Source organism: Rhineura floridana, chromosome 9, assembly GCF_030035675.1.
Source record: "Rhineura floridana isolate rRhiFlo1 chromosome 9, rRhiFlo1.hap2, whole genome shotgun sequence".
NCBI classification, from domain to species: Eukaryota; Metazoa; Chordata; class Lepidosauria; order Squamata; family Rhineuridae; genus Rhineura; species Rhineura floridana.
In genome coordinates, this window is record NC_084488.1 from 20,238,485 (window position 1) to 20,265,358 (window position 26,874).

Below are 26,874 nucleotides of genomic sequence, written 5' to 3' on the forward strand. Positions count from 1 at the left end.
ATGGTTGTGAAGTTTTAAGACTCTAAATGCCATGATCCAGTGTGGCATTGGGCACAATAGGTTCACTCAGGAATAGAAAAGTAGTTTTTCTTTTGAAGCTCGAAAGGCAATGATGCAGTGAGATTATAAGCAAAAAGGCAGCATGACAATATCTTGGGCCTCCATCAAAGAACTGAGGAAGCCATAAACTGTGAGCACAAATGAAACAGGACTTTTTTAACTTAGCCAATCGATTTTCTAGGAAATTCACTGCTTATGGGCAGGATATGAAAGTGACAATGGATTTATTTGTATGCATGCATGAGATTTTTTTTCAACATTTATATAATTACTTATAAAGATCTAACTTATTCACAATGTGATTCCTGCATCCAACTTAACTATGACCAACTAAACAATGCCCCAAGCTGCTTCAAATTTTGTCAGGACACAGCAGGTGTGAAAAATTGCACTGCCTTCTAACTTCTACAGAGGCCTCCAATTATTTTCCCCTGGTCAAATTAGTCCATTTAAAAAATATTTCTCAATATAACCAGCAAGAGATGCGCTTATGAAAAGCTGAACTCTAGATATGCACATCCTTGCATTTTTCTACATGCACATCATTTTGGTAGGAGCACAGAAAACTTGACCAAGCTATCACATAAACCCCAATGCTACTCTTTCAGAAGCACCCAAACATCATAGCCTGAAAATAGCTTATATAGCTCTGTGAATGTATGAGAAAGTGTTAGGCTGACTGGTCACACAATGGACATAGGGAGCAGGGAAGTTTTGCAGAAACAATACATTTAGATTCTCGAGGCAGCCATTGAAGTCAGCTAACACTTTTTTTTGGCAAACATTTCTTGTAACTCAATTCAGAATGTTACTGAAGTGTTGGAGGAGCCCTTCTGTGACTTTCCAATTTAATTTCCCCCTTCTTCAAAGCCAAATGTATGCAGCATAAAAAAAAAAAAAGTAAGGTTGAAAAAAGAAGGGGATTAATCTTATGGGTACATAAAGAACTGAAGGGAAACCTCAAATGACACTTCTCAGAAATCCAACATTTGTAGGAAACAGAAGGCCAGAAGAACTTTGGTTTCTTACTAGAAAAGTGATATTTATATGAAGAGAGCATTGGCAGTTCACTTTTTCCAGTAAGAGATTTGTAGAAGTGGAAGGGATTTAAACTGTTGAAGAATAGATTTTATTAATCTAACATTTATATCCTGCTCTTCAAGGAGCTCAAGGAGAAATTCCTTTCTCTTTCTCTCCCCACCCCCTTTATTCTCACAACTACCCTATGAAGTACGTTAGCTTTGAGAGAGATTTATAGTTTTTGGGAGATTTGAACACAAGTCTTCATCAGATACTCTAACCATACAACAATACCTCTCAAGATGGTGTTTTATAGCTATGAAGAAATTATGAAGAAATTATGAAGAAAGTAAGGAAGACATAAACCTCAGCCAATACAAAAAAAACAATTTTACAGAACAAAAAACAATATTACAATTGTGCAGCAAGAAAATATAGTTGGACCCAAGACAGATCCAGATCTGAACATAGAATGTCTTCCTCAGGGCAGTATTTTAGAATTTCTCTTTTGCTTGCTCCAGAGGGACTCATTAACATCACCCTTGTTCTTGCAATAGATTCACCTTACTCTGTCATCAGAGTAGAAAATACTATGACACTTATTATTATAAATTTATTTATTACATTTATACCCCTCCTTTCTTTCACCGTGGAACCCAAGGCGGCATACATGTAGTTCCCAGGCAGTCTCCCATCCAGGCACTGACCAGACCTAGACCTGCTTAGCTTCAGCAAGGTGGTGGCCTCAAGTGTCTTCAGACCATAGCCTGGGACCAACTGCCAATTATACTTTTAACACAGGGATGGGGAACCTCTGCAGCCCATCCCCAAGATGTTGTTGGACGACAACTCTCATCATCCCTGACTATTGGTGAGGCTGGTTAGATCTGGATGGAGTTGGAGTCCAACAATATCTGGAGGGTCCCAAGTTCGCCATCCCTGCTTTCAACAAAAAGGCCAAAGTAGGAGAGCACCTAACTTGCATACAAGATGCAATCCCTGCTATCTCCAATTAAATTGATCTCAAGCAGCAAGGCTGGGAAATTTCCTTGCCAGAGACCTAGGAGAGCTGCAGTCACTTGGAGCAGACCATGCTAGCTAGATCAAGGGCCTGAATTAGCTGGATACATTTTAAAAAGAAGACTCGTGTTCTGAAATATTTATTTTATTCAATTGTATTTTTATTCAATACGTAGTATTGCTAAGCATTTTCCTTTTTTGTACTCCAACCCATTTACACAGCTGGTTCTTTCAAAACAGCATGACCAATAACTAATATATATATATATTACTATATATTATTAAAAGGGATTACTAGTTTGGGGCAACTGCCACTATAATTTTTAATAGAGCTAGAATTTTAAAGTGAAGTCTTTTACAGTCCTGTTCATGCATCTATTATATTATATGGACCCTGCTGCACTGACCCTGCCCTCCCAACATTTGCACATTGATCAGGACATGAGAAAATGAGCATGTACCCATGAACACTTTTACACATGTAAGTATTTAAGGAGATGTTTGCCCCTGCTGTGCCCAACAGATGTAACACAGTATGTGTGTGAGGAGGGAGAGAGAGAGATTTCAGATTGAGTAAATATAAATCTGGAAGAAAATTTTGGATTTAGGGATGTGCATTTTTTACATACTCCAGTTAACATTCCAGTGTTTAGGGGGAAACATCTGAAAATGCATCTCCAAGATATATGATTTGAAAATACAGACACCCTTCCCACACATTTAGAAGATGTCTCTCCAGTAGACAGAACCACGTTTTTTTAATTTGCAATATATAGAAAAATAATCACCATCACCACAATCACCCATAACCATCTCTTACCTTCCTTTCTCAACCAGAAGCAGAACATCTATTTTTTCTCCATTTTGGATTATGGTGCTGATAGCTAAGAAATGGACAAAGAAACCAAAACACTTACAATTGCCTAAGTGAAGTTTAAAACAGACACACACCACAGCATTTTAAAAAGTGGAATAAATATTTTGGATGTTATACTGCAACACAGCAATAGCAGCTGAGCCTGGAAATCTTTTTAATGAACATTAGTCTCCGGGTAAGGATTAAATGGAAGCCAGCAACTAGTAAAGATGAAATAGGCAGCCCTCTCTATGAATAATAACAAAGATAAGTAAGGCAATGAATATGTTTCCTATTAAGGACATTCAAGTGAAATCACCAGAAATAATTTGGCTCTTAGGTTGTAAATAAATCTTGCCTTAAACAGACTGCACTCCTCTGACCATTATGAAGTAGCAAGTTTGTTCAGATATACAGGGCAAGCATTTTGTCCCTTGAAATGACTTCTAGAATTGTATAGACATGGGAAGGGGAGAAATGGCAAATACCCCTCCTCCACATAATTGGTCATTAAATAAACTAACCTATTTCCACCCCTATTCAGCACTTGACTGGATAACAAAATGAACCATAAAAAAGATGTAATTTTTTTTTATGCAGCCTGTTTGAAAAACAGAAACGTAAAAATTCCTCTTCATATCTCTAATTTGGAACTTGCATTCCCAAAGCCCTGTGACATACCTTCACCAGTGGAATTAGTACTTGAATCCTTCAGGTCTAACCTCCCAGTTACTATAGGGCCAACCACCATCAAGATACTATTACATTCTTCCGTGAATTTTTACTTGGCCTCAACCTGAGTTTCAGATTGGCTATTATTCCTGTAGTTCCATTCTAGCTTCAACCTGATTGTTTCAGGTTGGCTCCAGCAAGATGGCAGAGGGACAGTGAGAGACATGGGTGTACAAACAAAGAGACTGTGAGGTCTGGTGCACCTTAACTAGATGTTCTGGACATGTTCCCACTTAGTGTAGAACTGGACAAGCCACAGGGCCACCCCATATGCAACTCTGCTGTCTTTTGGGATGAGGGCTTTTAGAGAAATAGGTCACGTTTCTAGCAACTGCCTGACTCCACCACCCTCCTGTGCCATCCATTCACTGGAACTCTTGAAGTTGCTATTCTGGATGCCAGGCTTTGTATTGCCTTTACTATGGCTGCTTTCACACATGGGGCTGATTGCTTTAGTTTAATGGATTAAAAAGGTAGCACTTCTGTCCCTATTTCTAAAATTCTTTTAACACTGCAGTACCTGTTGCGTTAAAGAACAATAGCTTTTTCAGCTGATATACCGGCATTTTACGCAACTGTGTTTCACACAGCTGCAATTAACAGCATCTTACTTTCGTCCCTCACCCATTTTACACAGGCACACTGTAGTTCCCTCATAATTCACTGCTTGAGTAAGTGTCCGGACACAGGCGTGTGTATGGGAAAAGAAGGAAGGGAATGCTGCTCCCCATGTCTATGCCAGAATACGGGTACAATTTTTGTCAGGTGAAAAAAAAATGCGTGCCTAAACGGCAGGAACACATTGCATGCTGAGATGCCTGTCATGTGAGCAGCTGCAGTTAGAGCAGAACTCCTGCAATCTTCCAGGTTCCCAACCTTGCAAACAGATTGTTTTTGGTATTATTTATCACAGAAATTAGTGCTAAACTTGCACTATATTCCATTAGAATTCTGGAACTAGCTTTTATGTTGTGTGAAATGTCAATATAATGCACAAATTACCAGGTAAGAAAATGTCAGAATAACGGAATAAATTGCAGAGCAGCCTCAACTAGACACTATTGCCACACATCATGATCTAAACATAACTATCCAACCATGGTAACATGAGAGCTAACTGACTGAAGTCAACACAGATCCCACCCACAGACATAGTTATATTCCCATCTGTGGACCATGCTCCGAACCCCTCAATCTTTGTGCAACTGGGCTCCTGCTGGGAGGAAGGGTGGGATATAAATCAAATAATAAATAAATAAACTGTCCCCTCAGCCTTTTTTCTCACAGTGCTACCTAAGCTGAATGTAAAGTGTAAAAGTACTGCCTTCAAGTCGATTCCAACTTAGGGTGACCCTATGAATAAGGTTTTCATGAGGCTGAGAGGAAGTGACTGGCCCAAGGTCACCCAGTGAGCTTCATGGTTACATGGGGATTTGAACCCTGGTCTCCCATAGGCACATCCACACATTTCTTTTACATAAACAATAGTCTTGCAAGTGTCATGTTTTCACTTGGAATCAAACCAATAAATTATTCTAATTCATTCACATGATTAGAAACAGCAGGGTCCAAAAACGATAACATTTTATAATGACATAAGCTTTCATGGACCAGAGCCCACTTCATGGAATGTGAACACTCAGTTGTCTTGTAAATATATACATGGGTGAAAAAAGGGGGGGGAGGTTGGAGTTAAATGGCAGTAGAATGCCAAAATTATATTCTGTGGCAATTCAACTGGACCCCAAATGCATGCAAACTATCCCTTCACAGCAGGACCAACTGGTGATAATGCAAGATTTTTGAATTGTTGAGTAAATTAACACCTGTAGTGGGACAGGAAAGTATTGTCTTTATCCTCTTCCTTTACTTGTATTGATATGTTAACATTACTGCAGGACAAATTTGATTTAAAGATGGCTGGCTGCGACAATGGACTGGATGAGGGCTAATAAACTGAGGCTCAATCCAGACAAGACTGAGATGCTGCTGGTGGGTGTTTCTTCTGACCAGATGGTGGGTGTCCAACCTGTCCTGGATGGGGTTGCACTCCCCCTGAAAAAGCAGGTTCATAGCTTGGGGGTTCTCCTAGAACCATCTCTGTCACTTGAGGCTCAGGTAGCCTCGGTGGCACGGAGTGCCTTCTACCAACTTTGGTTGGTGGCCCAACTACGTTCTTATTGGACAGGGATAACCTGCCTTCAGTTGTCCATGCTCTGGTAACCTCCAAATTAGATTACTGCAATGCACTCTACGTGGGGCTGCCTTTGAAGACGGTTCGGAAACTGCAGCTTGTGCAAAATGCAGCGGCCAGATTGGTAACAGGGACCAGACAGTTCGAACATATAAAACCGATTCTGGCCCGCTTGCACTGGCTGCCTGTACGTTTCTGAGCTCAGTTCAAAGTGCTGGTTTTGACCTGTAAAGCCTTACACGGCTTGGGACCATAATACCTGATAGAACACGTCTCCCGATACAAACCCACCCATACACTACGTTCAAGACCAAAGGCCCTCCTCCGGGTGCCTACTCCAAGGGAAGCTCGGATGATAGCATCAAGGAAGAGGGCCTTCTCAGTGGTGGCCCCCAAATTTTTTTCTGACAAGGTGCGCCTGGTGCCAACACTGTTATCTTTTCAGCGCCAGGTCAAGACTTTCCTCTTCTTCCAGGCATTTTAGCATGTGTTTTATACTGTTTAAATTTTTAAATTGTGTTTTAAACTGTTTTTATAAGACCTGTTTTAAATTGTATTTGTTTTAATGTTTTTAGTTACTGTAAACCGCCCAGACAGCTTCGGCTATGGGGCAGTATACAAGTATAATAAATTAAATAAATAAATAAATTTAAAGATATTGTTGTCTTTATGCTTGATGGCACTAATAGGCAAAAAACCTTGCAGTTTAAGAATGTACCTATAGCCCACAGATATTCCTATAAAACTGTAAAAAGCAGGGAAATTGGGCAGCTGTAGTGAATGCACCAGGGGAGCAGGAGACCTCACCTCCTCTCTGAGATATTGGACTGCCCTACAAATTTGTCAAAATGCAAACACAATTTGGGTTGGTCTTTCACAGTCCAATCCACTTGCTGTGTAGCTTGGAAGAATTTGGTAATCAGGTCTCCTGCTCCCCTGGTGCATTCACTATAACTGCCCAGTTTCCCTGCTTTTTAAAGTTTGATAGAAATATCTGTGGGCTATAGGTACGTTCTTAAACCACAAGGTTTTTTGCCTATGAGTGAATTTCTCTGCTGGGAGGTAAGAAATGGGATCCTGTGCAAGTTTGCTTAGAATGGATTGATCATTGCATGCTTATTGAGTTCAGTGGGATTTACTCCCCTGCAATCATGCTTAGGATAGATGAAACTGACCACAGGGGATGGGGGAGGGGGGAGGGGGAGGAGGAAGGGAGGAAGGGCAGAGAGAGGAGGGAGATGGGAGCTGGCAGATGGGGGAGGAGAGGAGAAGGGCTGGTTCGATCATTTGCATGTTTATTGAGTTCAGTGGGATTTACTCCCGTGCAATCATGTGTTGTTAAGTAAGCATTTCTGAGTTCAGGACTATAGGTTTTGTAATGTTTTGTTTTGAAATGAGCTTATGGGAAGCATCAGAATGGCATGGGGGTATTTTCAATTTAACATTGCGGAATTTATTTATTTGTTTATTCTATTTCTATGCCGCCTTTTGGCCAAAGAGCCCTCAAGGCGGCTCACAAAAAAATAAACACATATAAAAAATACACATCAGAAAAAAAAATACAAGGCACAAAAATTTAAACAACAAAATATTAACATTGTTAAGAAAACAAGGTTCTTTACAGGCCTGGAGATAATCTGTACTTAAAATGCAGTACTGCCACTTCAGGAATTTTAGTCCTCAAACACTGAGCAGCTGTTGCAAAGGATTTGCTCACCAACATAATTGGATTCTTCCCATGATAGAGAAGACCAAGGCCAGGATGTTAAGGGGCCAGATGGGGCAAAAGCATGAGAAGATGGCAAGCGGCAGGTAGTCCCACGAGAGGCCCGGCTCATGCAGGTTGGAGGTGGTGGCCGTGAAGGAGATGTGCCCCAAGCTAAGCTTGGAATGTGAAAAATCCATGCTGCCTACAGTATACAGCCACTCTACAGTATAAAGCCACATACTTTACACTTTACCATATCAATGTGAGACACTTTGCCATAATGTGGAAATTTGTGTGTGATTGAAATTAGTGGATAACACAATTCCTTACCACATGAATGTCGCCCACTGTCCTGAGAAGATAACATCATGCAGGTGGAAACTGTGACATTGGCCTTGCCACATTTCCTTTATTCATACAGTATTGGAGCAGTGTGGGAAGTAGCTACAGGGAGGTGGCTCCCATGCCCCTCTTAATGCTCATTATGGAAATTTATGCAGGCCAATACCCCCCCCCGCATACTTCTGTGAAAAGTTCCATGAACTATCTCTAACACATGCTATTCTCAGAGTCTTACTTAACTCCTGGAGCCTCCGTAGACACATTGAATCCTCTTGAGAGTTTTCCAGTTCTAGGCAAAAGTACAGGCTTGACTTCTCTATAGCAAACCAGCCTTTTTTCCAGTTGTTAAGATTGTGGCAGTCTTTGTAGTACAGCTGGCCAATCACATCATAGTCCCTTTCCAGGAGGCATTTAGCCGCTATAGGTACAAAGTGCTATTCCATATGAAAATAAAGAAAATAAATGAACTTAAAAATCAATATTAAAATCTAAGTGCAGCATGACCTTTAGACACTTAAGTAAAATTCACATTGATTTTACTTCCCAGATATTGAAATGATCCATGACCTACTTATTAATTTTATTTATTTATATCTTGGCTTTACGTCACATATAGCAGAGGCCCAAGGCTGCTTCCAAATCAACAGATATAACACACAACAGAATTAAAGGAGCACAATAAAATCAACGAGCATATAAAAACTATACTGATGATACCATAGCCGACCTGAATATGAACTCGTATGGAGGATTTCTGTATTTGCTAAATTGCATTTGTTGGGGGAGGGGGCAAGATGAATCTTGTGAGACACAGGAAGTCGGTGTATGTAGAATAGCTTTCCTCTATTTGGTGCCCTCCAGATGTTTTTGACTACAACCTGCAGCAGCCACAGCCAGTACACGTGTGGTGGTCTGGGGTGGAGGAAGCTGTGATCCAACAACATTTAGAGGGCACCAGGGTGATGAAGGCTGCCCCAGACACAACCACACAGATGAGGGAATCAGCATATCACTTTCCTCACTTCCAGATCTTTGTTGATTGTGCACTGAGCAGGAGTAATTTATAGACAACAGTCCTAGGAAGAGAAGGATGGTAGAATATATGGCAGGTGTGCACGGGCACCAGGTTGGGAAAGAGTGCTGCAAACAGTAATCCTCCAGCACTGCCTTCTACTGATTTTTTGATGGACTGGAACCCACTTATGTCCCCACTTATTCCATTCCAATCAAGTGGTCTAGAAAAATACCATAGTCAGTGCGATCAAAATCTGCCAATAGGTTCAAGAGAACAAACAGGAATGCACAGTTCCTGACATAGGTTGTTCACCAGAATGACCAAAGTCATCTCAGTCCCAAGACTGCTTTAGAATCCAGAATATGAATGATCTAATTAATTCAAAACACCTGGAGTTGGGCCACCATCATTAATAAGGATTATAATTGGAATTAATTATGATATCGTCATAGTCACATTTTGATTGAAATGACAGCACAGTCATATAAAATGCCACTTTTCATCTGTCCTTCAGATCCCAAAGTAAGACAGAGAACTGCTGAAATCGTCAAGCTCCAGATGGGACGTGATTGGTCAAAGGATTGGAGGGTAATGGTCCATCCAGGCCACACTCTGTTCTACGGTCAATTTTTTTCTAATGACGTTTACATACAGCTTTATTCTTCACATAAGAAATAATAGCATTGTTTTAAGCAGAAGGCAAATATTTTCACTGAAACTGCAGGGGAAAAAACTACTGTGGTAGTTGCTCTTAATGTATTCCACCAGTGCTTTTGCATATAGTTATATTCTTAAGTTCAATCTTTTTCAAAAAAACAAAACCTTGAATTTTTATTCATGTTTCACTGTTGTTTCAGAAGAAATTATAACAACATATATTTTCCATTAAGTAGGGGGGGAAGCACTTTCTCACATTCTCAAGATCTAAATTTACTTGTCTTAAAATTTGGGTTTTCTCAAGATTGTAAGATAACCATGCCACTTTACATCTAATGCAAAGGATCTTGCCTCAGCCACAATAGATAATTATCAACATTACCTTGGCAATTGCCTGAGTCCATTTTCTTTGAGTATGTGCCGTTTCAGCACCAAAGAGAAACACACGTTCTGACAGTAAGTAGATTTCAAAGGCAAATATAGCTCTAAAACCACCAAGGACAAGAAGAGTCAATTCTATTTTGTATAAGCTTTATAAAGTGAAGCAACAAACAGTTCAATGCTTCCCCCAGAATTCCCGGCATTTTCTTCCAACAATGTTTTATTTATAGTTGATTCAATATAAATTAAATTAATGAGCAGGGAATAGAATATAAAAGCATTGTAGCAAGATATGCAAGTTAAAAAGGGGGGGACCAAAGGGGTGTGGGTTAATAGCTTAGAGCAGGAAGTACAGTATTCCATGTATTGGTCAACTGAACTGCTACCCTATTTCAAGGTTGAAGAAAGAACCAAATCTCTTGAATCATAAAGATACACAGGATAATTTAACTGTGGAGTGACCTTAGCCTTTTTCACCCCAAATGGAAGATCTGGTGCCTTCAGCCCACTGGCCCACAGCATTGACCCATTTCATAGAAGGGAACAAACAGAAGTAGCAGAGCAGGTGGCATCTGCAAGATGGTACCACCTGTGGTGCACACATGGACCCCAGAGGGATTAGGATAAATATGAGCAATGGGCATGAGAATGCAGGAGCATCTTAGAGATGTTGTCACATGTTACACACACACAGTAGCAGCAGCAGATTTAAGGGCATTATATATAAATTACCAAAAACCTGTTGGGGTAGGTAAAGTGATATATTCAAGACGCATATAAACAATGCTTTCATTATTGCACTATGCATGCTATGTAATGCATATGCACAGCACAGATGCAGTGCCATCTTAGAGGCAGTATCTACTTTCTTACAGATTGAAGGGAATGTTAAAATTTTCGGACAGTAATACAAAGTAAGTCACTTCCTTAATCCACTGTCCGAAGCTGGGTCTTTGCCCTGCTGAATAAGAATTTCAGCCTCAGTTTTTACTGCCATTTCAAATCCCCACTGGTGTGGCCTGGTCACTTAGGAGAAATGGCTACACACCCTAAGCAATCAGTCAAGTGATAGCTAAGGCCTTTTACCCCTGCTTGTGCCATCTGTTGCTCATGGCCCTTCTCCTAAATCCTTACCATGACTCTTAAAAGGCAAGCAGAATAGTCTTAGATTCCAAAACACGCTCATGTGTGCACTTCTGGCCTTAAAGGGATAGAAATTGAGGACAGAGCTAGACATCGTAAAGGAAACAAATACAGAGGTGGGGGCACTCACAGTGGGCATCTGGTGTGTGGGAGAAGGTTTTTACTACTGTACTATCTCACTATTCTCACTTGTAAGTGCTCCCACCACACCACCCCTGGATACACATTATCTGCTGTATTTCAGAATAGGAGTCTGCACCATAGCTTTGCATTCTGTTTCCCTATCCAGAGAAAGCACAACTGGGCTATCTCAGCTGCCTGTCCTGGCTTTAAAAGGCCAGCTATCTGGAAAAACAAAGGATAATGCAGTCAGCTGCTCTTTAGCTGTTATCAACAGATGGAAGGAAAATACCATATCCAACAAGAGCAATGGGTAAATCCCAGCACCACTGGGAATTTGTTCCATTTGTTTTTTTTAAACTGCAGAGAATTTTCATCTTTCTATGCCCATTAAGAGTGACACTTTTATGTGAAGAAGCAAATTCAAAGTCTCCCAATTCACCATGCTTCAGGGATACATTTCAAATATGATTATTTAAGATGGTTTACATTTTGGGATGATCCAGAACTTACCCCATATGTATGAAGGAGTTTGCTTTATGAATGACAAGGCAGATGACTTCATTGATGACAAACATCCCATTAGGGGAGGCTGTTTTCTCATTTTCATAGTAGCTCAAAAAGCCACTTTCCAGAGCACACCACCTCTTATTACACTCTGCATTTAAGTTAATGGGAGGAAAAGATGCATGAGTCTATAGACTAATACAGCAGTGAGTAGCAAAGTTAACTCTAAATTACTGAAAACACACAAAATCAGCAGAAGAGTCCGTAGTACAGTCCAATAAAAAGTTGGCTCATAAATGAGATGGCATACTTTAGGAAATGTGATTCGGGAAACATAATTTGGGTTTCTTCTCTGAAAGTTGAATTAAATAAAACAATGTAGTGACAGGTTTTTCTTATTCTTCTTAAAACACAAAAATACCAAGACTCTACAAAGCCAGTCAAGCATGGTGGTAAGGGGGTGGGAAAGAGTCTAATACCTTCTTTTAGCTTTCTCTCAGTTAACAGCCTTGTAGCATTGAAGGAAACCTTGTATAAATAGTCACAAAGGAAAGAGGAAGAATCTCGATAGGAAATGTCTGAATGAGCATCGTAGTTAGGAAAATCTATAAAAGTAACAAAAAGTATATTAAAAAGGCAATTTCAGTGTCCAAAACACATATACACTAAATCACCAAGCCCACATGATATACATCATAACCTGGTATCTTGAGGTATTTCACACATTCCTTTTTTTTTAACATGTATACATTCAATGTTTTAAGAATACAGCTAAAAACATAAACTGAGTGCCGTCCAGTTGACACTGACCCATGACAGGGCTTTCTCACTGGTGACTCCCCATTTGTGGAAAGCCCTCCTCAATGAGGTGTATCCACCTCCATCACTATTAACTTTCAGGAGAAATTTAAAAACATTCCTGTTTACCCAGGCATTTGTTCCTGACAACCTGAAGATCACTGATGAAAGAATATTTTTAAGTTGTGTTTTAGAATATTTGAAACTGTTTTACAACATTTTTAACTGTGTTTTAGAAGGTTTTTTTTAATTTTAATTGTGTTTTGGAGTATTTTAACTGTTTCAGTATGTTATTTGTGTTAAATTGTTTGGGTTACTTTTTCAGGAGGAAGAGCAGGATATAAATTCAATTAATAAATAAAGATAATAGCGTGTTCTTCTTAAGCATAGTTTGTTTATATACTGCCCTTCATAACATTTGTGCCAGGGTGGTGGTGGTGATTGTGGTGTGTGTGTACACATGGTGGTGTGTACACTAGTGTAGACTAGTTAATAGAACACCTAATTTATGTTAAAAGATCAGCCAAACCAGAGATTGGGAAACCACCGTTTTAAGTTGGTTTACAAATTATGATTTGGATTAACCATGTTAAATTGGTCACCCCGACTCAGACACATTCTTCAACAAGTAATCTGTCGCATTAAGACTCAAGAATTATTGGGACTGTGTAGTATTAGTCCTAAAGTAGTAGTAGTAGTTGATGAGTTTGAACATGATTCATCATAAATATTTTTGTGACTAAGGTGTACATGTCAATTTCTTTCTCCATCTAAGTGCTCACTCCCTCTCTCTCACAGAGAAAGAGAGGCGCCAAATCCAGAAGAGTAAATTTACTTCAGGCTGTACATAGTTAATGATTTTTAACTAGCTTACAAAATGCAACCATACCATGCAATATACATCAAAGAGATTTTAAAGAATGTTTTGATTTAATGTTGCCACATTTTCTCCATTTTGTCATTGTTTGAATTGGTATTAATGCAAAATACATTTGCTAACCTTGTATGCAGTTACATATAAAAAGTACTGGCACTGCTCCATACCTGAAAACTTATTGTGGTGGAGGAATTCCATCTGTAGCCTTTGTCCTGATTTCTTGGCTAACAAGTATGGGGTACTGTATACAGGATCTCCAGTAGCACACATTACATCTGCTCCACTAAACACCACCACCATTGTTTCCAGTACCTCCTGCTTAACTACTGCAGCACACAGGGCCTGATCATAAAGATGAAAAGCATGAGCTACAAGTAGAACACCAAACAGGAACGGATTAATGCCTCTTAATTTAATGGGCAGCCTTAGTGGTCTCATCACACTATAGCTGATAAATTCAGTTGAAATTCATACAGCAAAGTCAGAGCACACCACATTTCACAAACAATTATAATAAGGTTATTAAATCATAACGTACTATTATTATTGGGGGAATTTGTAGGTCTGAACCAAGATATATTATTCAAGACAGCGTACCTTGGTCAGGAACTAATGCACTAACATTCTTGTTCAGATTGTGAATGGGTTATGCTGAATGTGTGCATGTGTGTGTGTGTAGCAACTAAAGGATCCACCCACAATCTTCACACATTCAGCTAGACTGCTCAACAGAGCATATGATGTACAATTTATATGTGCACTGTTCACTAACTTATTTTTCTAGTGTTCCTGCTCATGTGCACAGAAGCCATGCAAGCAAATTTCCTATATTTATTTGAGTGACTATGCAGAAAGGTTCTGATGCACAACCTATACTTTGGACAAGAGGCTATTGTAAAGACAGAATATGGAGAAACCGATTGGTTCCCAATTGGAAAGGGTGTGAGACAGGGGTGTATTTTATCACCCTATTTGTTTAATCTATATGCAGAACATATCATACAGAAAGCAGGATTGGACCAAGATGAAGGAGGTGTGGAAACTGGAGGGAGAAATATCAATAATTTAAGATATGCAGACGATACCATATTCTTAGCAGAAACCAGTAATGATTTGAAACAAATGCTGATGAAAGTTAAAGAGGAAAGCACAAAAGCAGGACTACAGCTGAACATCAAGAAGACTAAAGTAATGACAACAGAAGAGTTATGTAACTTTAAAGTTGACAATGAGGACATTGAATTTGTCAAGGATTATACCTTGGCACAGTCATTAACCAAAATGGAAACAGTAGTCAAGAAATCAGAAGAAGGCTAGGACTGGGGAGGGCAGCTATGAGAGAGCTAGAAAAAGTACTCAAATGCGAAGATGTAAAGTCAAGATCATTCAGACCTTGGTATTCCCAATCTCTTTGTATGGATGTGAACAGTGGACAGTGAAAAAAGCAGATAAGAGAAAAATCAACTCATTTGAAATGTGGTGTTGGAGGAGAGCTTTGTGCATACCATGGACTGCGAAAAAGACAAATAATTGGATGTTAGAACAAATTAAACCAGAACTATCACTAGAAGCTAAACTGATGAAACTGAGGTTATCATTCTTTGGACACATAATGAGAAGACATGATTCGCTAGAAAAGACAATAATGCTGGGAAAAACAGAAGGGAGTAGAAAAAGAGGAAGGCCAAAGAAGAGATGGATTGATTCCATAAAGGAAGCCACAGATGTGAACTTACAAGATCTGAACAGGATGGTTCACAACAGATGTTACTGGAGGTTGCTGATTCAGAGGGTCACCAAAAGTCATAATCGACTTGAAGACACGAAAGAACAAATGCAGAAAGGCAACAAAGCCTATCACAATGATGTCACCTCCCTATACCTCATCTTAAAAAGTATATTATAGAGTTGGAAAAGGTTCAGAAGAGGGCAACCAGAATGATCAAGGGGATGGAGCAACTCCCTTACGAGGAAAGGTTGCAGCATTTGGGGCTTTTTAGTTTAGAGAAAAGGCAGGTCAGAGGAGACATGATAGAAGTGTATAAAATTATGCATGGCATTGAGAAAGTGGATAGAGAAAAGTTTTTCTCCCTCTCTCATAATACTAGAACTCGTGGACATTTAAAGAAGCTGAATGTTGGAAGATTCAGGACAGACAAAAGGAAGTACTTCTTTACTCAGCGCATAGTTAAACTATTGAATTTGCTCCCACAAGATGCAGTAATGGCCACCAGCTTGGATGGCTTTAAAAGAAGATTAGACAAATTCATGGAGGACAGGGCTATCAATGGCTACTAGCCATGATGGCTGTGCTCTGCCACCCTAGTCAGAGGCAGCATGCTTCTGAAAACCAGTTGCTGGAAGCCTCAGGAGGGGAGAGTGTTCTTGCACTCACGTCCTGCTTGCGGGCTAGATGGGGCACTGGCCTGATCCAGCAGGCTCTTCTTATGTTCTTATACAGACTTATAGGATGCCACATTTGTCCTCTGAACAGGCTTCTCTCATCCATGGATGGAAGAGAATGGCTCCTTTTCACATCAAAATGTCTGCAAAGGTCTTTTTAAAAGAATACATGGAGCTTAGGTTCAACTATAGATGCAAGTTCCATATCTTTCCATGGTTATGCAATTGTTTTGGTAAAAAATGGGCTCTGACTTCTGATGCATACAGTGAGAAAAAACTCTTATGGTATTATAAAAATACTACACAGGAAGCAGGATCACTTTAGTATATGGTGCACCAATATTAGCAAAGCAATGGTGCATCTGGAGGCTACTCTGTCTTGAGTGAATTTTTTATTGATATTTTTCTACCTCCGCACAGAAAAACCACAAAGAAGCAAAATCCCTTTCTGAATACTTACATTCACAAGTCTCACACCAGATGGAACAAACTGAAATATCATTATATTACCCCAGTAGCATATCCACTATTATTGGGACATTCCAGAATAAATTGACAATAGTGCTAGAATCCAAAGAGTTGCCTTAGGTCAGCCTTTCCCAACTAGTGGGCCACCAGATGTTGTTGGACCACAATTCCCATCTTTCCTGACCATTGGCAATGCTGGCTGAGGCTGATGGGAGTTGTGGTCCAACAACATCTGGTGGCCCACTAGTTGGGAAAGGCTGCCTTAGGTGCAATCAAGGCCTTCTACCTCCCATTTTGACTTTTAGACATTCCTCCTCTCTTTAAACAGCAAACCTTCATCCCATATAAAAAGCTGTCTTTAAATCTCTAAGCCATTTCAAAAGCAATTCACCACAGAGAGCATGAAGGACTGCCACTGGAAAATTACAAGCCCAAATTTCCCTTTTGGGAGATACAGTAGTAGTTACGTGATTCTTTGGATTCTGGCCTTTGTAATTACATACAAGAAAATTAATGATAAAATGAACTCTTGAACGTGAATTCATCAACAGATCTAAAACAAACCTGAAGATTTCATGCAATGCCCAGAAATAACTGAAAACAAATTGGGTTTTATCTAACATTAGTACTGTTCAGACCCTCTGCCTTGTTGATGCTTCTGCCTATCAGATTTGCTAGGGATGGGTGGGTTGCCCATTGGAATCTGACCTTTTTATCTATCAGAGATATCTCACAGGATTTGGGGGCTGGAGCTACAGACTAGAGAATCTGGTATATGGGATATATACAAGACTTCATTTGGCATCAGCTGAGGTTTGGAAGGAGCATGATGCACCTACCAGATCACTTGTGCAATAAAGCAACCTATGCTTCAGCTAGTCATTCCTTATGGGGGACAGGAAGTTTTTACATTGATTTCTTCTCCTCAGATGGCTCTTGGCCTACATGGAAGAGATGAAGAACTGGCTCGCAGGCAGCTCCAATGGGAAGCCTACCATATATCACCCTTCCCCCAAGAAGAGAATGGTTAATCTAAAGGTGTCTTAACAGAGTAATGACAACCCAATTGTGTATCTCATTAGTTTGGGTTATATATTCCTTTCTGCACTAGTCATATCAGCTACCTTTACATTGCCATGATCCTTTACTAAAGTTGTGAGCTGTTGAACTCCAATACTTGGTGCACAACCCTACTATTCTTTTGCTTCACAGAATGGACTCTAATTCATGAATACTTAAGCCAGCCTTCCCCAACCTGTCCTCTAGCTGTTTTCAACTACAGCTCCCATCAGCCGCATACAGCATCGCAAATGAGTGAGGAATGATGGAAGTTGCAGTCTAAAAAAAAGTTAGTCTTTAAAGTACCAAAAGGCTGCTGTTTTTTATTTATTATACAGCATGGATTTTTCACATTCCGCAATGTTAAATTGAAAATACCCCCAATGCCATTCTGATGCTTCCCATAAGCTCATTTTAAAACAAAACCTTACAAAACGTATAGTTTTGAACTCAGAAACACTTGCTTAACAATCCTCTAAATTTTCATGGTGATACACAAAATACTCAAAGAGAATAAAGAGTTCAAAGTGTAAAAAGAGAAGGGAAAAGCAGACCCCTCTTGGACTTTTTTCCGTCAGAGTTCTCATAATCTGTTGAAATTAATTAAAAATCAGCCATGTTCACAGAGTGCCTGTAATCCTATTACTGACCCTGCCCCATGCACTGACCTTAATCTTCTGCAGTTTAAAAGTTAAAAAAATACCTAGCTGATTTTTAATTAATTTAAGAAAGTTAGCATTAACTCAGTGAGAAGCCGGGCATGCTCAGTAAGAATCAACTGTCAAGTGTTCTACAAGCCAGACGCACAGCTGCTTGGCATGGCTAATCAGGCGGCCACACCCACACCAGACCTTTATTTCACTTTAGACAGTCATGACATTCCCCAAAGAATCTTGGGAAGTGTAGTTTGTGAAGGATGCTGAGAGAAGACTCCTATTCCCCTGACAGAGCTCCAGTGACCAGAGTGGTTTAATAGTCAGCCGCTCTGATTAAAGCTCTGTGGGGGGAACAAGGCATCTCTTAGCAGCTCTCAGCACCCTTCACTAACTACACTTCCCAGGATTCTTTGGGGGAAGGCATGACTGTCTAAAGTGGAATAAAGGCCTGGTGTGAATGTGGCTAGTAACAGCTTTGGTTTAAATTTGGGTGGGAGGCTACATGTGCCTGCTGTAGAATAAAAAGGTGGGGGAAACCCTGAAAAAGCATGATACTGTTCACGTTTTCCTTTTGGAAAGGAAAGGGGTGTCCCCTCTGCCCAATGCCCTCCCTCCCAATCCCCTCCCCTTCCCTCCCTCTTCCCCCTCCTCCCCCCTCCCCCAAGTGAGTTTCATCAATCCTAAGCATGATTGCACAGGAGGGAAATTGGGCAGGCACATGTTACCAAATTCTTCCAAGCTACACAGCAAGTGAACCGTGAACGACCAACCCAAATTGTGTTTGCATTTTGACAAATGTGTAGGGCACTACACTATCTCAGAGAGGAGGTTAAGTCTCCTGCTCCCCTGGTGCATTCGCTATAGCTTCCCAATTTCCCTGCTTTTTAAAGTTTGATAGAAATATCTGTTGACTATAGGAACGTTCTTAAACCGCAAGGGTTTTTGCATATTAGTTAATTTATTATAATTTTTAACAAGCAAAATACAGAGAGAGAATTCCCACACATCCTCCAAAAATTGACAACCATACCTCAACATTTCTGCTAGCTTTACCTTATTTAACTCTTCTTTGGTTTTGTAAAGAAAAGTGTTTCTTCTGAATCTTCCCTCTTTATATTTTTGTGTGATAAAAGTCAGCCTTCTGTCTGTTGGGGCATCCATTAGCAATTCCTCATCTGGTTGAAGATTTCCTTCCCAAAAGCTATTTGCCCTCTTATTCCCTATCACAATAAAAAGCTGCAGAAGGAAGAAAGCAAACTTAGCATTAAAAAAATTAGATTAAGCTAGCAAGAAAGTTGATTACGTAGAGTTAAGATTGACAAGGAGCTATGTACGATTACAGTACAGTTAAAAAACAATTCAAATTGGCAGCAATGCCCTGTGTGTATTTCTAAAACAAGAAAAAAACTTTATCAATGTAACTCCAATTCCAAAATGGCAAAAGTTGCATTCTCCAACCTGCACCAATTACACAAAATTAAGAACCTTTGACTCATTTCTCATTTTGTATCACTCATGCTGCTTCTTGCCAGCTCCAAAATTTTCCTGCTTTGCGACAGAACAGCAAACACCCCCCACTCTGCAAAGGCAAAGTATAGAGTACTCAAGGCCAGTCAAACTATTCTGGTACCTTAGGGGGAAAAAATCACATAGCGCCTCAACCCTGGCTGAAAAACAGCAACAAAAGAAAACTCATTATGGGTGCAATCCTAACCTGACTGGGCTACTCACCCTGCTACTCACAGTGAACGCGGGAGAAACAGGAGAGGGTGTGCAGAACAATTGGACCCAATTGGATGCAATCGCATCATGCAACAGCAATTGAGACCACCTCAGGATCCAGCGGATCCTGGGGTGGATGAGCTTTTGCCACCTCCCCACCCTCGGAATGCCCCATTTGGGGGCTTTCCATTGGCTCCTGCCAGTGGGCCTCCTACCCACCCCACCTGTTTGGAAGATGGAAATGGGAGGCTGGTGCTGATGGAGTGATCCTTCTGTTAGCAGCAGCCAGTAAAAAGTTGGCTTAACCAAGAGAGCTGCATGAAGGGACACCTCCACCTAATCCAACCACAACCACCCAGCCTGGCATAAAGGGGGCTTAGATTACTCTGTAAAATAAATCTGCTCTGAAAACATCTAACAATTTGCTGCCTTTTCATGATAACCAAAAGCGGCTGCCTGATTTTGCCACCTCATTCTGCCTAATGATGGGGTTGCCCTGCTGCTTCTCCTAGTGATGGGGACAGTAAAGGTGCTAAACAGAGTCTTAAGCCCCATACTTAAGGATGGGGAAAGGGCTGTAGCATCCACTTTGCATGTAGAAGGTCCCTGATACAATTCCCAAAATTTCTAGGTAGGGCTGGAAGAGAAACCAGTTTGAAATCCTGGACAGCCATTGCTAACCAGTGTAGATGGTACTGAGCTGTGTGGACCAATGATCTGACTCCGCATAAAGACAGCTTCTTATATTCTTATTCACCAATCTTACGAAATCTCATCCAGCAATTCATTTGACTTCAGCAGGCATTATCTGCACACACCATCAAGTACATTTCCACAGCCACATGGGCTGGATAGGTACTTTTTAAAATGAGACTCTCATTTTGAATAACTGAATGCTGTGGCCTACCACATGTTCTGCAGGGTTCCTATGCTCCCATCAAACATCATCTTACACATAGCCCTAGCAATATCTCAACACAAGATCTAAGGAGAACAATAAAATGCTTAGAAAGTACAAATGAATAAGGAGGCATCCATAGAAAATCAATTATCCACCCTAGCATTCCTTGCAAACTTACATTTTGCCATTCTGGAAACTGGAAAATGTGGGAAGAGAAAGGAAAATATTATATCAATATTTCATTATAAAGTAATTGCAAGGTCCCATAGCTTGGCATTAAATAGAACATCCAAAAGTATTGAATTCACTTAACCAAGAAAATAACAGAAACTGATTTAATATGAGATGACACTGAGCCCTATAAATAGGGAAGATTCTATTTCCCCAGTAAAATAAAGCTTTCCTTAAAAAAACCCTTTCCTCACACTTTCCATTCCAAGAAATGTCATTATAGTCTAACATGAAACAACCCAACCATAGGACAATAAAAGTAAAAAATCAAGTAATAAGTTATTTCAAATTTATTCATGTATTTATTAATAGACATATTTCTGTCCTGCCATATCATAAAGCATCAGGGCAGTTTACAATATAAAAACATACAACATCATTTAAAAATAAAAATACAGATTTTTTTAAGGTGACTAGAAAATCAAAACAAGAATTAAACAGCTGCAAAAGCCTGTCACAGCATTAAAAAGGCTTCAACAGATGCCTGAAAGTCAAAAACAATGATGCCTGCCAAATATCTGCTAGAAAAGCATTCCACAGGATGGTACCAGTGACACTAACGTTCGCCTCCTAGTTGAGGCCAGTCAGGCCTCTGTAAGACAGGGAACAACTAACAGCAATCCTCAGGATAATCTGTGATTGAGCTACACAAATTCCTCAGGAACATCATGAAATGCCATGAAACTTCACAGTAAATGTTACTTCTTCCACTGATAAGGCGCATCTCTCATTCCTACCTCAATGAGTTCATTACTCCAAATGCTGGCATCCATTTTGAGGCTTCGGACTTTCGAATCTCTGGGCCCTAAAGATCTGTGTTGCCCTGATTCAAAAGAACAAGATGCAACACATTTCAGGGTTAAAAATAAGGATAGAAAGTTGATCAACAGACAATACATTTTAAAGGAGACCAGCAGTGCAAGAAACAGAAAAAATTTATGAGGCTTCTGAAATACACAAGAGCCCAGGAGTGGCTGATGGGTGGGGTGATGCCATGCCACCGCCCTCCAGATAGAGCTGTTGCTGTCGATTACTGGGATGGTATGGAAATCCAGAGCTTGGAAAAGTTACTTTTTTGAACTACAACTCCCATCAGCCCCAGCCAACATGGCCACTGGATTGGGCTGATGGAAGTTGTAGTTCAAAAAAGTAACTTTTCCAAGCTCTGCGTAGCTGGAATCTCATGTCTGTGCAGATGCACTGATGGAGCACCATCCTGGTAGGTGGCACCGTACCAATAAATGGCAGTGATGTTGCTGACAGAAGAGTGGTGACATGGCACTATCCCACCCCACTGGCTGCTTCTGCAAGATCCCTTTTTATGTGTGATCTAGAGGTGGTGGTTAGCCAGATCATGCATGACCAATCTCCATGTATTTATTATGAGATCTAAAGAGAGTCCTCTGCACATACAATTGTCAGACTTTAAAACAAACACATGCATTTGGAGTATACTTTATCATGCTTCCCCTCTCCACACAAGAACATTAGATCTTGAAAGGGCTAACGACCCAGGTTTGGAGAGATTCCAAGGATGCTTTTCTGCACCTGCTCTCGTCATGTGAACTTGGTATACAGAGGGAATGGACTCATAATAGGGTGTTCTCAGTCAGTCACATAGACAGAAGATGAATAGATGGAAGGCAATATTGTCTCAGATTGCGAGCCTCAAACAGAAAGGAGGCTTATTATTTCTATCATTAAAAATAGAAATATCATTTTTTGTTTCCATTTTAATAATAAAATTTAATTGCAGGAAATAGCGAGCCACATTTTTCTATTACCTTCAAATTCATTCTTGGAGACAACAATTACAGTTTAGCTCTTCTAATATCTTGTTTAAAATATTGCCCTAACTTTAAGGCATAAGCATTGCTTCTTCATCCTTCTGTGCTTGCAAAAAACAATTTAAGAGGTATTGGGTTCAGAGAAGAGTGTTTGTGTCCAGATTTTCAGCTAAAGGAAAAAGTGCCTAAGTATGATATAAGTCAGGGATGGAAAAGTATATGGCCAGCAGGCTGGATCCTGAGCTCCCTCACCCTCTGTGGACCATTTTGGCAAATGTGTGGGGACAGAAACTTACCAATCACCTGACTTTGTCATGTCAAGTGACCCAATTTTTGTTTGAAGCCAAGCTTGAATTCAAGTAAAGCTGCCAGGGAATATTTTTCTTCTGCAGTGTGGCTTGAGTTCAAGTCAGGATGCAAAGGAAAAATGCTCCTTTGCAGGCACAGGTTGGATTCAAACTGCACCTGCAAAACTGAGCAGGGACTGAAGTCAGAGCTGATCAGAGGTGACTTCAAGCCCTGCTTTCAGCAGGGATTGGCTACACTCCAGAGTTCCCAATCAGAACTTCAGAGTATAGCCAATCCCAGCAGGCTTGCACTTGGCACCAAATTTAAAAGGAGCTGAATGCAAGTCCTGTTTGCCAAGGAACAATCAGGAGTGCACTTTGTTAAGGACCCAATTGTTCCTTTGCAGCCACATCTTTACCTGCCCCACACCTAGCATCATATACGATGTCAGGTTGTAGGGTCTGCTTTGTGGAAAACAAACTAACTAGGACCCCTACTCGCCTAATTTGGCCCATGGGCTGGACTGACCCTATGCTTGATGTAAGTAATCTGTGAAATCCTTTAGTAACATTGGGGGATAATTACATATCCCAGATACTATCCCTACAGAGTTATACCTAATAAACAATAATCCTACATATAATTTTATTAATTTTAATTAAAAAGGCACTTTTCAAATATATCATCATTTTAAAAAAGACTAAACTGGAGGCCTCAAACCATAATGGGATTAAAGGATTTATACTAAATCAGAAATTAATATGGTTGAGACATGACATGCCCTTTAAGGCAGATATGCTGTTTGATGGAACCCTCAAGATTTCTTAATTACCTGCACACTTCTTACAAATGACGACACAGAGATTGATGGATGCCCAGTCAGGATCAGGGGCTTTACAATCAGCGCAGGACCTGTTAGAATCATTGAACCAGATCTTCTCAGCTACTTCATAGTCGGAGAGAGTTTCTGCAATGGACTGCTGCAATGCTTCAATCCACTCCTGCTTTTCTTTTTCAGATTCTGCTGTAAAGCTGAAACCCAAAGTGTCTTTATATTAACTCAAAAATAGATAAGGCCTATTTGTTTTGTAAACAATTAAGAGTTGTTAGCTGTATGAAGATGAAGATGAGAACTGAGCATCAAGATAATCAATGCACATGAAGTGAGCCTTAAAAAAACACTGCCTTGCTTTCTTACCTAGCTCAATTAACATTTGCCAATTTACACTCATCACCCCTTTGTACTAGAGGTCTGTACCAGCTCAGTGTGGATGCCAATAATGAGGCAAGTCAGTGAGATTCAGGGTGCTTTTTTCCCCTCCCCGAGTCAAAACAGGATGTCAATAAACCTCCTCAAGTCAGATCAGGGCCACCACAAAGCCTCATATTGCTCTATTGTTTCTGTGCTTTTCTGACACATATAGCTCTACATTTTTCTATCTCTCTGTTTCTCTAGGTTCACCAACCTTTTAAAAGCAGAAAGATTCATTTCATTTTCTAAAAATAAATAATGTCCCTACATTGCTCTGCTTTAACAAAACAAAAACAAAAACCAACAGAGTTCTCCAGAACTCCACAAGCAGCATTGTAGACAGCTTCATGTTGCAAGACCTACTGGAGGACATAAGCAAGCACCAGAAAAAGTGGTGTTAAGTTACAAAGTTGAAATAATGCACAAGCAAGAACACACACCATTTAATTATTTTAGGACAAGAAAGAGCAAGAGGCAATCCTTTCTTCCACCCACCCCATAATGGATTATGGAAGAAAGTGAATCCCTTTCACTTCTCACACAAAAAGCCTCTGAATCTTTTTGTCTGCAATATGACCACCTAAACCCGGTATGGAGGGGTTCCTGTGCTTGTAAATTTCATCTACTTCAGTCAAAAGAGGAAAAAATTATAGCCATTTTTATATTCCTCATCATAGTGAACATGGAAGACAGAACTTCATTTTATACAGAGCAGCTTGGAACCCACATGACAGATTCAAGTGAAGAGGCCACAGCAACTCATAAAGAGATCAGATTTTTTTTAAATGCAGATACAGCTACAAGGCAAATCTTGGGGCCAATATGATATACAAACTGGGCCAATGTGAAATTCCACCCTCAGTTTTCTTGTTCTATAGAAGTGGCAATTACTTCATGTACATGGCTTCAAAATGTCTCCAAAATTGATTCCACAATTATTTGTCTTTTTATTGTTAAAACAAATGTTCAATGGCCGTACCTAAAGCTTCTATAAGGTGTTATTATTTCAAAAGACTGTTTTGCTGTTCGGTCTACCTGTCTCACATTAGCCACATTCATGGGGATTATAGTGATGCCATATCCAGTCTTAAAATCCTGGAGGGGAAAAAAAAGAACACATAAGCATAATTTAAAAAATCCACTCAACTTTTCTAAACATTGATTTGGAAACAGTTGTCGCCTATAGAAAAGGACAGAAAGGGTAAAGTTGTTTGCCTAAAGAACGTCCAATGCAAACATTCTGTGCACTATAACGTACTGTCCTGCAAGAAACAGCAATTTTCATAAAATGCCTTATTTTTCCTAAGAATTTAAAACACTTCACATCTTATATTAATTTAGCATTTCTTTTAACATGTGACATTCCTAGTAACATCACAGGAACATGAGTTTATGGCTAAAGCAGAGACAGACAGACAGACAGAGATTTGTTTGCTAAGGCCACCCAAGGAACTTCCATCTCTCAGCCAAGGAACTTCCATCTCTCAGCTCATGCCCTTAATAACCTTTATGCTTTTAAGCATGCATGCTAGTTTCCTGCTAGCATTTTACTAGCAAGAAATCTTCCTGCTAGTATTTTACTAACAATCCTTATGTTGAATGGCTTCCGAAGAATACTATAGGTGACAGAATAAAATCCTCAGAACTGCATCCTACATTAATAAGACTCATTTTATACCAACGGTACAAATAAGCCAAATCTATCTGACAGGAAACTCTACATCCACCTTGCCCAAGTCTCAGAGATAGGTCTTTCAAAGACCCAGTTAGTGAGGCCTCTCATAATACCAAAAGCAGAAAGTGGCAAGCATCCAAAAAGCCGAGGATAAAAAAAGGGCAGAAATCCCAAGATGCTGGAAAATGTGTTTATTTTCAGAAAAAAGCCCAATGAGTTTCGACCACTATATTGTCTGGCCTTCATCAGGTGCTATAAAAAAAATTACAAAGACACACTACATTATTACACATAATAAACAAAATATACTACAGCATAAAGTCATAGTCTACATAAACTAATATGTAGGGGGGGAGTTTTTTGCACTTACATAGAATGGTCTGTAATATTCTTCTCTAGCAAGATTGCTTGAAATGATAACTGACTACAAAGAATTCTCATGAGCGTACTCATATATATGTATCCCTAAGTCTCTTAATTCCGGTGTAACTAATTGATCAAAAGGGAATTGTGTGCAATTGAGGACAAAGAATATGGGAGGGATCATCTATATTTATTAAAACTTATAAGAGAGGAAGAAATTCCAACCTCTCATTAAGATCACCAGGGGTCAGCATTTTTAGTTCCAAAATCCAGGCAATTTCTTTCCTTAATAAAATATTACTATTTTCCCCACTTATTTTTTCTAAAACCCAAAACTTAAAATCAATGAAGGAGTGATGACATCTTGTAAAATGCTCCACCAAGGGGCCCCCAGATCTCTTGTTTTTAATATTGCTGAGGTGTTCCCCTATACATCTTTTGACATTCCTTGATGTTTGGCCTATATTGTCATGAATGCATGGTTTGAAAGATTAAAAACTAAAATGGTTCTGACGCAAGGAATTGTGGGGGGGAACGTCTTGCATGAAATGAGGCTTCTAAGAGGCCATGAGAATGCAGTTCTCACAGCTGAAGCTAGTTAATTAAGCTATAAGCAAGAACACCTGCTTATCAGTTGAG

The 26,874-nt window shown here is 39.8% G+C and overlaps 1 protein-coding gene across 5 annotated transcripts in view; it reads right to left on the reverse strand.

The window, feature by feature from the left end:
* The window catches only part of ARAP2 (ArfGAP with RhoGAP domain, ankyrin repeat and PH domain 2), a 160,749-nt gene that overhangs the window by 56,497 nt on the left and 77,378 nt on the right, over positions 1-26,874 (reverse strand). For all 5 annotated transcript variants that reach the window (XM_061584048.1, XM_061584049.1, XM_061584051.1 and 2 more), the window contains 10 exons: positions 25,177-25,292; positions 23,778-23,977; positions 21,608-21,693; positions 19,070-19,252; positions 13,598-13,772; positions 12,235-12,360; positions 11,762-11,906; positions 9,987-10,089; positions 8,168-8,366; positions 2,921-2,984 (listed from right to left, as the gene is read on the reverse strand). In XM_061584048.1, the coding sequence (XP_061440032.1) occupies positions 2,921-2,984; positions 8,168-8,366; positions 9,987-10,089; positions 11,762-11,906; positions 12,235-12,360; positions 13,598-13,772; positions 19,070-19,252; positions 21,608-21,693; positions 23,778-23,977; positions 25,177-25,292 (1,397 nt within the window). The remainder of the gene's footprint in view (positions 1-2,920; positions 2,985-8,167; positions 8,367-9,986; positions 10,090-11,761; positions 11,907-12,234; positions 12,361-13,597; positions 13,773-19,069; positions 19,253-21,607; positions 21,694-23,777; positions 23,978-25,176; positions 25,293-26,874) is intronic.